The sequence below is a fragment of the Phalangium opilio genome, unplaced genomic scaffold (assembly GCF_054372755.1).
Source record: "Phalangium opilio isolate 3A_F unplaced genomic scaffold, DU_Popi_V2 ptg000217l_1, whole genome shotgun sequence".
Lineage (NCBI taxonomy): Eukaryota > Metazoa > Arthropoda > Arachnida > Opiliones > Phalangiidae > Phalangium > Phalangium opilio.
In genome coordinates this window covers 8,624,007-8,639,944 of record NW_028324218.1, presented here as the reverse complement: position 1 = coordinate 8,639,944, position 15,938 = coordinate 8,624,007, and the positions used below count along the sequence as shown (strand labels likewise).

Here is a 15,938-nt window from a genome sequence, read left to right as displayed (position 1 = left end):
CTATCCGTAAATTTGTGTTAAAGTGAAATTATACGTATTTTGAAGATATACAACCTTTTATTGATAAAGACTACGGAACCGATTATGAAGGATTTTCACTCGTTTTAAGTTTATTTTTAGTTTTGTTAGCTTTTAGTCCACACTATTGGGACTCCCTTCGAAAGAACATGAAACATTTTACTTGTATCCTATTGTTTTTTTCTTCAAACTTTTACTGTTTGATATTGAAAATTTTTTATATATTGCTACAGAATTTTAGGTTGATAACGGCAATTTTTTGGTAGGGTTTACGGATTATTTTTTGGGGGGGGGGGCTAAGTTTGGAATTTGGGGGGGCTATGGCCCCCAAAAAAAGGCCTAGCGACGCCACTGTTAACACCAAATATGCTACCCTAGAATCAAACTCTCCTTCCTTCAAAGTTAAATGTAGGATTATTGTTGGTAGGCCACATGCAGCAATGAATGTCTCCCATTATTTCTCTTATATCTGATCTTTAATTGAGAAGTCAACAGTAAGAAAGACATTAGAATCTTGATATGCAACATTCAATCCTCACGCTCAGGCAGCAACACATAAAGCTGATAGGAATCTCCAACGTTAATTTCTGTGAGGGTTTTTTTGGACCAAACTTGAGTAAATTCCGTCACTCCTCATAATACTGACGTCTTTCTAACTGTCCAAGGTGCAACGCGCAGAGAGATAGATTATTTGCGAGGTAACATTCGACATACATAATGATTAGTCTAGCTCTTTCCACAGATACGTTAAGAAAATGCCTACACAATGATTCCTTACTCAGCCCAGAAAAATGTGAACAGAAGTCACATTTTAGAGCTCAATCATAGCACGAAGCGGTATGGATTCCTGAACCATCTTTAACTAGTCTCTGCCAAACATAATTGTATAAACACCTATTATCTAAAACCCTTGCGTATCAACGTTCTCCTTTCTGTTTCTAATCAGTTAAACACTTAGTTTTAAAATACAGACGTAAAATATAACACACTCTTAACTTTTCATAACCAAACTCAAGAACACTTTATAACTTTACGTGTGTGTTGTAGCTACAATACAGACCGTGAACAAAAAAGAAAAGAAAATATCTTGTGTTCTCAGCTGAATATATATATGCTAACTTCAATATATTAAACCTGAAAGAGTTAATTCGGATACAAAACCCAATCTTAAAATAGGTGTAAAATCGTTTAAGGTTACGTGTCTGGCTCAGCTGTGCTAACTTTAATTAACTATCAACCATTACCAGGTTTAACTACAACTAAAGTCTATTCAAAACTAATACAAAATTCGATAAGTATAAACGTCCACCATGGGTCAACCGATTGGTTTTGGATATGTTGATTACGCCGTAATTTTAGGATCGCTACTTGTGTGCGTTTTCATACCGTTCTTCACGCGTAAGAAGCCAAAACCAGACAGTGAATTCATTTATGGCGCTGAAGAAAATGCAGTTGATGAATATTTGTTGGGAGGTCGAAAGATGTCCGTGATCCCAGTGGCGTTTTCAATTACGGCAACAATGTTATCGGCAAATTCCATGACCGGCAATACGGGTGAAATATTTATAAACGGGATACAATTTTTGCTAATGACTTTCGGGTTTGTGATTGGACAGTTTCTCGTGGCCAAGTGGATTGTACCGGTTTTGCATAATATAAAGATCACCAGTATTTATGAGGTAAAGTATGACTAGAAAAGTATCTTATTGGGTATATCAGCATAAGTTAATAAGATGTGTTGCATAAGCATGACGCTACCCATACTTCGTAATGCTGGAGACTTGCATCTCAAGCTAGTTCGAGAACGAGAACGACAAGCGAGAATTGACTACACTCGGTGGTTAATATTGCATGACTTCCATCTTCCTATTCAGTCTGTACTAAGCCTTTGACAGCTAGCCCCTCACCAGGCGTCGATTTACGAGAAACTCTGACCTACCTCACTTCATGACAAGCTCCAGCTTGTAATCAATGACAAACTTATGGAACATATCTTATGAACTTATGATGAGATCGGTTTTAGTATCTTAGCTCAATTAAGAACCTCAATATTAGGACAATCACACTCCTTTAAAATTAAAGACTAATACTATATTTGTTAATGTATATTTTCAGTACATAGAGCTGAGATTCGATGCTTCGTTAAGGATGATGTTTTCCTTGGTTTTCCTCTTCATTAACGTAAGTATTCTATGATTATTAAAACTAAAAAGTGAGTGAAATTGAATAAAATTGGGATAACACTATTTAACTGAACACAAATCTAAACCGTCGTAGGCGTATGCTAGAGCTCAAACGTCAACAATAACTTAAAATGATTTTAGAAATAACGTTTCTTAAAACGACTTAACTAGAATTAAGGTAAACTACTGTCGATTATAATAATTAAAATCAATTATATTTATTTAATTATTTAAGAAAAACCTTTAAAATGGATTGATAGCCCTCGTCTCGACTGGGAGAGGTTTATATTGGTTTCCCAACTTGTTATCTATCATTTAGCTTTGACCGTGTTTGATTAAGGAGATAAATAAATAATATCCCAATAAAAGTTACCGAAAACGTTTCTCTAAGCTATACTATCTCGATATGCTACTAATAGGTTAAGTGCTCTGAAATCTAATAGTTGTAGACCAAATAACATAACAGCTACAGCCCCCGTTTATAAAACAGCATCTGTTCCTATTGATGTGAATTTTTCCAAAATCTGAACCTGAAATCTTGAACTCTTTTGACTGGTAACTCAGGCGTGCAAAATCCATTTCCCAAGATGGATATCCCGCGTTTATACAACAGAAGAGAAATTGAAATATTTTGCTTCGTGGCAATAACACGTGTTCACTAAATTCTTCCTTGAATACAAAATCCCTTGGTAATTTAGAAGTCTTCATTATTATTATCTTTCCATTTAGAAATTAATAATGAGAAATTTACGATTTTAATAATGACCAAGGCTTAGGTTTATCTTAGTGGAACCAGAAGTGAGATGAGACTAGAAGTGAAGGGCTCTAGCATTGATAGTAGATCCTGGCACTAGTGAACAAATTTGAGGATTTTATGCCGCTTCCCACGCGCTAAAACTAGAGAGGAAAAAATTGGTCGAGTTCCAAAAAACATTTCCTACCCCCTTCCCCTTCCCCTCAACCTAAAGCCGCGGAACACGCACGCGGGTGCTGGAATCTAGTTCGGCCGTCTACCACCACGAGCGTCTCACGCTTTGGAGGGAAAATTCAGAAACCGCTACCAGAGGGCCAACCGTTCGTGCGTTATCAAGAATATTCACTTTCGCCGAATGAAGAATTTGGTTAGCTCAGTACTTCTGGTCTCATCTCACTTCTAGTGGAACTTAATACTAGATAGTATTTTCAACCACTCATAACGTTCTTGTGGGAATATAGTAAATTAATATCAAACGTAGATGTTAATACTGGTGAATTTAAAATGATGAAGGTCTAGGATATAATAGATAATCTTGAAATTGGATGGCGCAATACACTGGGTTAAAATTTTCTTTTTTAATCGAAAGATCGTATAAAATAATGAATATTATTAATTGGAACCATGTTTCTATCTACAATATTAAAGAAGATACGAGTAATTAAGTTTCCTTAACGGAGACTAGGCGTTAGCCTTCCCGCGAAGCACTGGGAAGTACTCCTATTGGACGCCTAGTACCACCTGACGGATTCGTCCAATAGAGATTCTCTCTAGGACTCACGGGAAAGCCTAACGCGTAGTGTCCATTACGCGGCGCCTTTACGAAAACTTAATTGCTTGTATCTTCTTTAATATTGTAGATAGAAACATGATTCCAATTGATATATTCATTATTTTATACGCTCTTTGGATTAAAAAAGAAAAATTATAGCCCGGAGTATTTATTTTAAAAAACAAATCTATATAAATCAAAGTCCTGACTGACTGACTGATAATCCACGCCCAGCCCAAACCGCTTGCCCCAGAAGGCTGAAAATTTGCAGGAACGTTACTCGTAAGTGGTAGGCGCGTACTAAGGAAGATTTGTCCAATCCACCGCCATCTTAATAAATGGCGCCCAGAAATGAAAAAAACCTTATCTATGCGGCAAAGTCCGCGCGTTTCAACCGATTTCAAAAATATTTAGTACACTGGTTTCCTTTAACCTATATACGGGGCCGGGCTGAATGGTCTTTGGGTTCGATTTGTTGCCATCTTTTTAAATGGCGGCTAGAAATTTAAAAACATTTCTTTATGGAATAATGTCCGCGTGAAAAGTAATAAAAAATGTCCCGACGGTCTGACGGGCAACACCGAGTGCCTTCGCTTCTTGGGTGATACAAAAATATTAGTCATCAGTAAAATCTACCCATTCTTTATATCATTTTGATGGAAGTTCTTATTACACGCGAGCGACGCTGCGGGTAGCAGCTAGTATCTGATATTCTTGGTAAACTAGAATTCATTCTGGGTAGTATATCACAAAACTTAAGCCTATTTTGCTAAAAAGGTAATAAAATGAAATCCCTCCCCTCATGACGCCAGCATAATGTCAAGAATTTAATGGAATTTAGATTGTATTAGAGAAATTTTGTTGACATAAGGAGAGATTAGTTTTTAAAATAAACAAATTTTGAAAGAGCAAAATAGTGTATTTTGAATTTCATACTTTTCGCCTTATTTTATATTCGCGATTTTAAACAAATTGTAAGAAACTTTAAAGATATTCATCTCTTCTCCAGAATAATATTATAATCCCCTACCATTTAAGGTGAATGTTTGAAGAAATATTAGTCACAATGTTACTGCAACAATCACTTAACTCAAACATTTGAAAGAAAAGTAAGGTCCCCTTTTGTTTTGATCGATAGTAGATTTACGCGAGTCGGTAATTTAGCAAATACCTCTCTAAATTACAAATTTAAAACAAAAGTTGAGTACACTCACCGTTAAACTTTAAAATACATTGCCTATTTTATCGAATCGCATCGGGTAGCACGATTGGAAATTCGGTAGTATGAAACATTGGACGGTATATTGCAAGCTTAATCTAACTTGCCCCAACCTAGCCTAGTTATTATTCCCTTTTGGTAGATTAGGAATTACACGTGTTTTTCAGCAAAATTTATTAAGTTTACGTTTTGAAAATCGTGACACGGATTACACCCCTTAGATTACCGACAAAATGATAATTTAACTTTCCCGAAATATAGTTCTGTTGGTAAATTAGTTAAAATTAGGATAATTTCACATCTACAATATTTTGAAATCGATTGTGTTTATTTTTTGAAGATCATGACACCCCTTAGATTACCGACAAAATGGTAATTTAATTTTAAACTAAATATAGTTCTGTCGGTAAATTACAGTTTAAAATTACGATAACATCACATCTCCAGTATTTAGACAAACTTAATAAATCGATGGATTCGCACTTCACTTCTAATTCGATTATGAAAATATTGTACTTAAGACGTTTTACTTCTAGAATATGTTTGACCAATTCTCAGTAGCAATTTTCTAGTTTTTTTTGGCGAAAAAAAACAAATTCTAATTTCCTTTTCTTTTATATTTCACTGTGAAAATCCCACGCGTTTCACGACTCGTTTGGCTATAAAGAAAAAAATTCAAAACGACGGTAGTTCTTTTTCTTTCAACTGAAACCCTACTTTTATATTGTGTACAGGGTTCATAAGAGCAGGAAAAGGCGGAAAATTTGTCAGGGAAAATTATTATTATTTGTAAAATTCCTAAGCATCGACCAATAAACTTAAACCGAATTCGTTTTACTAAAAGAAAATGCCGTCCGTAACTTAATTTCAATTTAAAAAGAAAATTACAGTAATTTTACATATCTGCGTGTGGTTACTACATACACAAAGCAGATACGCTGATACTCTGTTAGTTAATTTGTTAGTGCGTGTGTTCCAGCTGGATACACGAAAAATATCAAGTCCAAGAGATTTCATTGATATTTCAAGCCGTAAAGTCACGTGTCTGGTAAAACGACGGCTTTGACAGTTAATTTTGACACGTTCACGATTCGGAATTTTGTATTGTGAAATTTATCTTAATAATAGTCGTGTAGAAAGGAAAAAAATTAAATGTCGCAGACGAAAAGAAGAGTTTTTTTTAGATTAGAAAGAGTAATAAAATGTAGAACGACACAGCTGGAAATATATTACAAGTACTGTGGAAAATTTGAGAATTTTATGGAAAATGGTGTTGGAAACTTCATACGAACCCTGTGTGTGCAGATTTATTTGTTTTACAAATAATAGACTGAAAGTTTAGAGCTACAGAGTTGAAAACGTTAAATGTAAATTTTCTCATCCCATTTTTTTTTTTCAAGTGAAAGCCGTTAGTTTCCTTATTTGCTAATTTATTTATATAAAGAATGATTACCGAGTCTCATTTGGGGCGCGTCATAGTTCATGACAAGAGTGGAGTCTTAAACAGGATATCCAAATTTTCTTGTCTGCCCCTGACAGCAACTTCATTAATATGCCCTGCATAATTTAATTACACTGTAAGGGATTCAATTCAGATGTCCAGAAAAAAACACCTACTTTTATTACCCCACCATCCCGTAAATGCAGATCAAGCCCACTGATGCCGGTTTTCCATTCCTGCTTCAATAAAATAAATGAATTCCTGCGTGTTCTCCCTTATTTTTCCAGGTATACATACAGCTACCAGGAATCATTTAGGCCTCATATCTCCCATGTTATTTTCTATGCATGTTTTGAGTGCCAGGCTTCAGAATTTACTGTCCGTCACATCTCATAATTTTGATAGTTTTTTAACTGCGATTTCATTCGTTGGCAGCAACGTGAGATCCTACACGTGCACACAAAGTGCAATGTGCTGCGATATAAATTAAAATTCGTCATACATAATAATTAGTCTAGCTCCTCCCACAAAGTCCGCCTAGATACGTTGAGTGAAAACGTCAACACAATGATTCTCATTAACTCTATGCATTCCTGATATTCCTTATAATGAAAGCAATTTTCTTTTTGGAAACACTATCAAGCTATACAAGTTAGGGCATGAAGATCAATTTGACCCTCTTTTCGTGAACCCCCTAATACTTATTTCTATGAGAATCTCGCTATACAGTTTCAACCCCAATATTGAGAGTATCGATTCCTTCGTAACTGTTACACATTCAGTGCAAATATAACTTGACATTATCCTATTGGAGATACAGCGCTTACCTAAGTTCTATTACCAATGACAAGTGATGCATGGTCGGAATGTACAGTAAACTGAAAGAATAGGAGTGCATAGCGGCGATTTCCGGGGGTAATATTTAGCTATAGAATACAGGAAATTTCGAAAGGAAAATTATTTTCTTTTCAAACCAGAAAATTCGGCAATTTTTCAGAAATATTTTCAAAAAGTGGAACACGACAGAGATAAAGTATAATTTTTCATTTTAAAGGAGTACTGAAAATAAATGGATTGAAATGACCTCACTCGAACTCTCTTTAGGAGAACAAAGAAAATTAAATAAACCAACTGATGGATTTGGGTTTTTACTACTACATTACCATTCAGAACATTTGTAATTAAGGAGTTTGGAAAGTAATTTCGCGAAAGAGGATTTCGAAGCGCCTGATGAACAAAAGGACGCATGTCCAAAACAGATTTTTCGGCGCAAAGTGGTCTTTATATTTCACAATCAATGGCATTTATTATTAACCAATTTGAAAGTTGATTTTCGGGTAATGTTTTGCGTTACAAAAACTGTGTTCCAAACAATTGCATTCCGAAAAGTGGTGCGAAAAAGGGGTGTTAATTGAATGTTGCCATAGATATTGTTTGGGATTAACCTTTGACTTCGAAAATCCCAGACCACATCAAGATTATGAACTTAGGCTCCGTTACTACATAGACCTATAGATGGGGGGGGGGCTGACCGAGGGGCTGCTACTCACTGTAAACTTCCCAGTAAAAACGGCCAAATCATTGCCGAGGGACTAATCACTGTCAAAGTCTCTGTACACCGATTACAAATTACGTGTAATCATTTTAGCATTGACAAAGGCAGGGCTTTTAATGATAACTCGTAGTCAATTTAGTACAGTCAAATGCACAGCCGTGTACGTACGCTGATTACACTGATTGAAATATCCCTCGATCATCACTTTTTCTTAAAACAGCATTAGCGAAATTATCACACTTGACTCGATAAATATGTATTTTAAATGGAAATTTAAAACATTGATCTAAGAATAACGAACTTTCATAATGAAAAACATTAAAGTTAAGCCATATTTTTTAAAAATCCATAATTAAGTAAAAATGTCGAGAGACTGGTATAGTTTCTAAGATTAACGCTTTCAAAGAGAAATTAATTTTGATACATTCTAATTAAGCCATATTTCTTAAAAAAAAAAGGATAATTCAAATAGCGTCTTCGAAATGGATTATATTAACAAGATATGCACATTTTCAAGATTGGTTGAATGCTAGAGAAGTGCTAGATTGCAATAACTGTCACCTTATTATACAAAATAATATTTGAATTTACAAAATAAAATTTTAATGGCGTTCCAATATATTCCTCTCTCTATAAATATCAAATTCCAGGATTTTATGTAAATCACTACACCCGTTGAATAGTTCGAATCTTTATACAATAAACTTACACTTTGAAAGGGTAAAAGGAAGTACACGTATACTTCCGGAAAGTTCAGGGAATTAAACTAGTTCGTTGACACTTTAAACTTCGCGGAAACTAATTCTTGATAGATGGCTAACAAATATCCCGGCCCGAAATAGCCTGAAGAGTGACCTCAAAGATGAGGACAGTTTCAGTAGAAGGGTGAGCGTTGTTAGCTTGTGTAAATACCAACATTTTATCGCAGAGATGTCGATTCCGCCTTGAAAGAGAGAGGATGGAGTGGTAATACCATACCAGAAGTGAGATGAGACCAGAAGTACTGAGCTAACCAAATTCTTCACTCGGCAAAAGTGAATATTCTTGATAACACAAGAACGGTTGGCCCTCTAGTAGCGGTTTCTGAATTTTTCCTTCCAAAACGTGAGACGCTCGCGGTGGTACACGGCCGAACTAGATTCAAGGAGCCACGTCCGTGTTCGGCCACTTTAGGATGAGGGGAGGGGGATAGGAAATGTTTTTGGAACTCGACCAATTTTTTTCTCAGTAGTGTAGGCGCGTGGGAAGCGGCATAAAATCCTCAAATTTGTTCACTAGTGCCAGGATCTACTATCAATGAATACAATCCATCGATTCTAGCTTCCAAAGGGCTGGATTACAGGAGCACGCCACAACTCCCAGCCCTTCACTTCTAGTCTCATCTCACTTCTGACCATACCTATAACGTTGCCTCAGACTCAATACCCACACCTAAAACAACGAAGTCCTCCCAAGAGTCCCAACATCCTCAGCGTTTCGGTAGAGTCGTAGGGAACCGAAACGATGAGATGCCCCTGAGTCTTAAAAGGGAGCTATAGTTTTCATACAAATACAATGGCACTACGCGGCAGCACTTAACAATCGCCTACCGAATTAAAGGATTACCGCTCCATCTTACCTTTTTTCTCCTTGATTCAAGAATCCCACAGTGATTAGTCCCTCACGCGCATTCACAATGGACTGATGGGAAAATATACTGGGGTTTTTTTAAAGTTCGTCACAAATTAAGGGGCGTGTTCTTTGGGCGATTTGGAATCGAAAATATTCTACGACAATTTGCTATTCGGATCACCGATTTCAAGTTAATATTTGTGCTCTTTCGGTAGCCACCCTGGTTCAAAAGGGTGCGTGCAAATACGGCATCATAAAAATCTGCACTTATGTAACGAAACCATTTACACACACACATATTTATTTCTTGTTTTTTTCGGATTTAGCTCATATTAAATGGAGTATTTCTATACGCACCGGCCATATCATTTACGACAATAAGCGGCCTACCTTATTGGATAACCACAAGCGTCACTGGACTTATTTGCACATTATACTGTATTGCTGTAAGTTAACTGCGTCGTCAAATTATTTAGCATTTTCACTTTCTAACCTTTTACTAGGAACTAATTGATTATTTCACGTGTTACACAATAATTTAGGGAGGTCTAAAAGCGGTTATATGGGCCGATGTATTTCAAACGTTACTGATATTTGTATCAATGATAATGATCACTGTGCAAGGAGTAGTGGATGGTGGAGGTGTAGTTGAAATATTTAGAGTTACATTCGAAGGACGAATGGATGAACATTTCACGTAAGATTTGCTAATATTTGTACTTTCGTAAAGATAATAACAGCTTTTGACAATAGGTCTACTTTTCAATATTACGAAAAGTCCTGCAGAGAAATTAAATACCATCCATTTCGAAATTAGAGCCTTACTACTCAGTTAGAACATAAGCATATCATAAGTATTGGTCTAAAGATATTCGGTCGAATCTGAAAAATCCTAGCCCCCCCCCCTCCAAAAATAGCTCGCGGATTTTATTTGGTTTACATACCATAAAAACTCATTTAATAAAATCAATAATTAAAACCTTCAATTTTGAATAATTTAATAACAAAATAATTTATTTTTACGATATAACCCAGTGGGCTGGTTTTTTTTTAATGCGTGCACGCCTCCAAAACGTTAGGGGAGGAGCTAAGATTCATGATATTATTTACACTACCATACTAGGGGAATGTTTCGCGCCCTTTTTATTGTAGAGGGGTATCTCTTGGTGACAGAAATATGATTTCTAACCATAACACGACTCGACCAAGGAAGGAAGAACACAAAGTAATCTATGACTCTGTTAGGTCCCGGTGACTCTTTAATGTTGTCTAACATAGAAAATTCCTATATCTACTAAAGAGCTTTAGATGAGTGGTACTTCGCACCCTCCTAAGTGTTACCACGGTTTTGGCAGCCAATATGGTCACGTGCATTATGTCAGGAATCTTAACTCCTCCCCTAACCGAAACCTATCTAAGGACCATTACGGCAGTCCCATACTTATGCACTTTAGGGTTATGTTCAGACCAAATTTACTCTTAATCACCTCTGGAAGATAGTCCTCCCCAACCAACTATTAAGGGTTCATTTAGACTATATTATCCCGTGTTTTAATTTAGGATAGTGGAAGACTTCTCAAAACGATACTCTATGTGGGCAATAATCTTGTGGGGAATTGTCTCGTGTCTTTATGGATCCGTCAGTTCTCAAGCCGGAGCGCAGAGACTCATTTCGGTCAGAAATACCAGTCAGGCCCAAATGTAATATATAATTAAATATAATTTGTCTAAAGTTAAAAGTGATACTCCAAAGAATCAATAGGTATTTAAGGTCAAAAGTTTCAACTAGAGTCCATACTTCAGTTGACGACGCGACGGGAACAGAAAACAGCTATATTATAATATAGAATCTATTGGCCTAAAATAGCTATAAGTCTTTGCATCTTTGGTTATTTGGGTATCACTTGACATAAATCACAATTAACTGTTAAATAAAATGTCATATACATATTTTTCACAGATCTTTAGTGTTAAGTACAGTTTTATTGCTGATATTCAATGTACTCATCATTTTTGCGGCTGTGGCCATATTCGCCAAGTTCACAAATTGTGACCCATTGCAAAGGCCTTTGGAAACTGGTGTCTATATGCCAGATCAAGTAAGATTTTAAACCATTAATTTTCTATTGGATAATCTTAATAACGTACAAATTGGGAAAATTATAATAAATATTTAACGCATTCTTTCGAATAAGAAGTTTACTTTGCTTTTGAACTTTAAAAAGTTACTTTGGGTTAGAATCTTCTTTCTTTTTCAATCGAAAGAGCGTATAAATTAATGAACATATCAATTGGAACCATGCTTCTATCTACAATATTAAAGAAGATACAAGCACTAAAGTTTCCGTAATGGCGCGTAATGGACACTACACGTTAGGCTTTATTTACCACGTACCCCAATTGGACGCTTAATACCACCTGACGGATTCGTCCAATAAGGTAGAAGCCTAACGCGTAGCGCCATTACGGAAACTTAATTGCTCGTATCTTCTTTAATATTCTAGATAGCAATATGGTTCCAATTGATATACTCATTATTTTATAAGCTCTTTTGATTTAAAAGCAAAATATTGTAGTCCAGCTTATCCCTTTAAAGAAAGTCGAATCGAAAAAATTGAGCTTTCATTAAAATTGTACTTTCTACGTAGCTACTCATTTACGCTACGGGTATAATGCTGGGCCACATACCGGGTTTGCTAGGAATAGCAATGGCCGGTCTAATCAGTGCAGCATTAAGTACAATTTCTTCGTTAATTAACGCATTCGCGGCCTGTACTTTGGAGGATTATCTTAAGCCTTATTGTCCCAACTGGACCAACTCCGATCGCAAAAATCTCATTTGGTGCAAAGTTCTTAGTAAGTTCTTAATTTTGTTGTTCAGGCTTTTGTTTGCATACAAGTGGATTTAAAAAAAGGGATTTATTTCAGCCGCTATCTTCGGACTTCTGTCTATCGCTTTCAGTTTGGCGATACCACATTTAGGTGGTATTATTAGGGTTCTATTCGCCGTTATTGGTGCATTGGCTGGGCCTTTCACGGGAATTTTGTTCCTGGCGTTTTTCTTTCCAAGGGCCAATGCCAATGTGAGTTTTAAAAAGTCATTTATAATTTCATGATTTACCAACGTTAAATAGAGATATTTAGCTCTTAGATTAAATCAAGTTCATAAGATATGTTCCTTAAGTTTGTCACTGGTTACTAAGAGCATGTCATGAAGTGACGTAGGTCATAGATTCTCGTAAAGCGACGCCTAGTGAGATGCTGTCAAAGGCTTAGTACAGACTAAATAGGAAGATGGACTGAAAACCGAGTGTAGTCAATTCTCGCGTCGTTCTCACTCGAACTATAGCTCTCAGTACGTCTCCAGCATTACGAAGTATAGATTGTGTCATACTTATGGAACATATCTTATAAACTTGGGATTAAATGTAATGGGGCTACCTTTGGCAATGGGAGGCCAAGTTTTGATATCATTCTTCAATATGGGCAAATACCATGAGTGACGTAGGGGTCTTTTGAAGAAACTCTATTAAAGGCTCCACCTTAGATCATTTGTTGGAAATTGTTGCGTTAACACTAACAGGCCGATGAAACTGTGGCCTCCCTTTTCAAAAGCTTCTATCACAATTTCGGGACAAACCAAGGATCCCTACGCCTTAAATTGTTCCCAAGAGTGCCATGCGCTTTTTTACAAATGCGTTTCTTTAGGCCTGCAAAATTGCCATTGTGTTAACACTGGCATTTTCGCTATGGATGAGTATCGGCGCATTGATGTATCCGATTAAAACAACGGGTGTGACCCATTCGACTAAAGGCTGCCCCGCCTCAAATATACCTTTTTATAATAACCCTTTCAACCCATCTAATGAAACCATTACGAGCAACTCTACATACGATGTAATGCCCGATGCTAATGAATCAATGAAAAGTGCCATGGAAAACGATACACCAATGAACATCTCAATGGCCAATCCAATAGAAACTCACGATAGCGATGAGTAAGTTCCTCGCCTTAGAGGGTCAGTAAACTGGTTTAATCATAAAGTTTCATTTCTTACAGCGATGTTTTCCCATTATATAAAATCTCTGTTATGTGGATTCAACCGATTACAACGGCTATAACATGGGTTATTGCCATTGCATTGAGTTACGCTTTTGGTAAGTTACCAATTTTAGGTTAAATGTTCTTAATACGTCTCAAAAAGATCTAAGGACCTCTTTGCATTAAAAAAAGCTAATTAAAACCTGTGTTGTCAGTCCTGAACAAGGCATGGGTTACTTTAATATATATTCAACTGACCTTTATAAATTGTATAATACTAAAAAGCATAAAAACGACAAAAATACCTTAGGCCCTAAAATCCTGCCAAAAATTGCATAGGTCGAGAGTTTACTGCTCTTTACCTATAGTTGCGTTCCATAAGTCAGACGCAGATTAGGCGCTCTTTAAGGCTTAGGGTCATGAACTAGAAACCCGTGACAGAAGTGACGTCAATTTTCCCATGGTTCTTGAGCTACTCCCTTAAAAAATTCTCCCACCCATCGACACTAACAATTTCACGCTTTTAATACCGCTCCCCTATTACAACATTCAAAGAAATCGAGCAGCATTTTGAAAGCAAAAGCAAGTATATGTGACCCCGGAAGTGCAAGTTAGGTCTACTTAGATTCTTTCTTTTGAATATATTAGCTTTATGGTTTCTTTTTATAAATAATTAATCGCAAGGTGTCACTTTGCGGCAATTAAAAACTAAATATGTTCCGTTTTCTTTATGTTTAAATAATTTTGAGCTGATAAGGGTAAGACTTCAAGGGTAAGGTCATCAAAACTTTCTCTATCATCTATGTCTATTACTAGAAGTTTATACTCCCCCCTCGTTGAATAAACTCCTGCTATTACTAGTAATCATTTTAGCATTGTTAAAGCTTAGGTAGTACGTAGTAGTACATTGAGGTTAATAATTTTGGAACTGTTAAAGTGAGGGGCTATTGACTCAAGTTTAAAGTACGCGTGTTGAGCACATGGCCACTATTATGAGCCCAGCCCTTGGGCCATCTTCTTATTCTTTGTTTAAATCTATTGGTTGTCAACACCACTTAACAAAGTAGCGAAAGCTGAGGCGAGTTATTATACAACGTAAATTCCCATAGGAACGTAAACAGTCTTTGTGAAAAGCAAGCAGTTTCTATTTTTAGAAATTAAATGGACCTTTTCGGAAATTACATACAGAGAAACCAGCACACAGAGGCAAGGCCTTGGGGTATTCCTTCTCTCGTTAAAAACACCGTTAGAGGCAGTGCGAGTTGGCTAGCCTCCCGAGTGACGTTGGGCGTTGCTTCTGGGGCCCCGTGTTGGTTTCATCGTATTGATTTCCGAAAATGGTCTATACATATTCATTCTTATGCACTTACCGGGATTTCTTATTGTGGCCTTTTGACATTTTAAGTTATTTAGTCCGACAAATCCCTTAAGTATCTTATAATACTCCAAACTCATGATATATTTACGTTGGGAAAATATAATGGATGGAAAATAAACCTTTCTTTTAACACACAGGAATGTCTAAGGAACTCGATCCGAAACTACTCAGTCCTCTAGTGGTTACCAAAAAAATGACTGCAAAAAGAAGACAGACTGGGTTGGTATTTAATTTTTTAAAGTTTATAAAATAGGCATACTAGACAAAAGAGATTTATTAATGGACCAGTTTTTTTAAAAATTAATTTACGCTGTAAGACCTACGTCAGTTCAGACAACTCTCTAAATGTTTGTAAAAAGTTTGTGACGTAAAATAGCCGAATTAATAATATAAATTAGATTTTAATATTTAATTAATTTTTTTTAATAATAGGGATGACGTCATTCGAAACGGTGAAGATGTGAGATTATCAACATTAAAGGCTTAAAAATTATATTATAAAAATTGTTATACATATTTTTTTTCATTTGTTTTTATCACCATTATTGTACTCTACCATTATCAATAAAGAAAAGTTAAATTTGATTGGTCGGTGGTGGCAGAATGTCGGAAGTGAACAGACAGGAGACACTTTTGAAAAGTCGGGGTGGGTGAGGGTAAAATAGAGTCTGGTGTTCGACCAATTGGTTTTACCAGGGATAGATTTAATTTTAGAAGTAGGAATGGAGAACGGTTAGTATTTACTTCAGTCCGATTCATAGCCCAGTAAAGAGCCTCTCCCTCCAACACGCAATGAAAGGTTTAAATTATCTTATTGGCTCACTTAAACCACGTTTTTATGACGTTGCTGACGGGGACCGGAAAAAATACGTAATTCCTTATTACCTCTGTCGCTATGACCCGCCTCTTCTTTCATACCCCTCCGTCCCGAGGAAAGGGGTCCGGGACTTTGACGCGCGCCCAGA

The 15,938-nt window shown here is 36.3% G+C and overlaps 3 protein-coding genes and 1 long non-coding RNA gene across 6 annotated transcripts in view; 2 read left to right on the top strand and 2 right to left on the bottom strand.

Annotated features, from left to right (window-relative positions):
* The window catches only part of LOC149616110 (S-adenosylmethionine sensor upstream of mTORC1-like), a 105,145-nt gene that overhangs the window by 80,276 nt on the left and 8,931 nt on the right, over positions 1 to 15,938 (bottom strand). The gene's annotated exons all lie outside the window — the stretch shown is intronic.
* On the top strand, positions 759 to 13,286 carry LOC149616112 (sodium-coupled monocarboxylate transporter 1-like). Its single transcript, XM_089857088.1, has 11 exons — positions 759 to 1,697; positions 2,134 to 2,199; positions 8,662 to 8,693; positions 8,755 to 8,827; positions 9,880 to 9,999; positions 10,096 to 10,250; positions 11,114 to 11,254; positions 11,514 to 11,652; positions 12,202 to 12,409; positions 12,482 to 12,636; positions 13,137 to 13,286. The coding sequence occupies exons 1-11, from the start codon at positions 1,329 to 1,331 to the stop codon at positions 13,284 to 13,286; spliced, it is 1,608 nt and encodes a 535-aa protein (XP_089713214.1). The 5' UTR covers positions 759 to 1,328.
* LOC149616113 (uncharacterized) lies at positions 4,720 to 8,121 on the bottom strand. The gene is made up of 3 exons (XR_016375820.1): positions 6,685 to 8,121; positions 6,564 to 6,623; positions 4,720 to 6,503 (listed from the first exon to the last, which is right to left on the bottom strand). It is a non-coding gene; the product is annotated as an uncharacterized LOC149616113 (long non-coding RNA).
* LOC149616111 (uncharacterized) lies at positions 13,268 to 15,504 on the top strand. The gene is made up of 4 exons (XM_089856393.1): positions 13,268 to 13,551; positions 13,614 to 13,711; positions 15,111 to 15,192; positions 15,406 to 15,504. Exons 1-4 carry the CDS (start codon positions 13,307 to 13,309, stop codon positions 15,458 to 15,460), a joined length of 480 nt encoding a protein of 159 aa, XP_089712519.1. The 5' UTR covers positions 13,268 to 13,306; the 3' UTR covers positions 15,461 to 15,504.

Bases quoted from the DNA above. Each gene is read 5' to 3' on its own strand.
- LOC149616112 (XM_089857088.1), top strand. From the start codon at position 1,329: ATGGGTCAACCGATTGGTTTTGGATATGTTGATTACGCCGTAATTTTA. The intron at 10,000-10,095 runs GTAAGTTAACTG...ACAATAATTTAG, and splicing joins GCACATTATACTGTATTGCT to GGAGGTCTAAAAGCGGTTAT. The intron at 10,251-11,113 runs GTAAGATTTGCT...GTTTTAATTTAG, and splicing joins CGAATGGATGAACATTTCAC to GATAGTGGAAGACTTCTCAA.
- LOC149616111 (XM_089856393.1), top strand. From the start codon at position 13,307: ATGAGTATCGGCGCATTGATGTATCCGATTAAAACAACGGGTGTGACC. The intron at 13,552-13,613 runs GTAAGTTCCTCG...CATTTCTTACAG, and splicing joins GAAACTCACGATAGCGATGA to CGATGTTTTCCCATTATATA. The intron at 15,193-15,405 runs GTTGGTATTTAA...TTTTAATAATAG, and splicing joins GCAAAAAGAAGACAGACTGG to GGATGACGTCATTCGAAACG.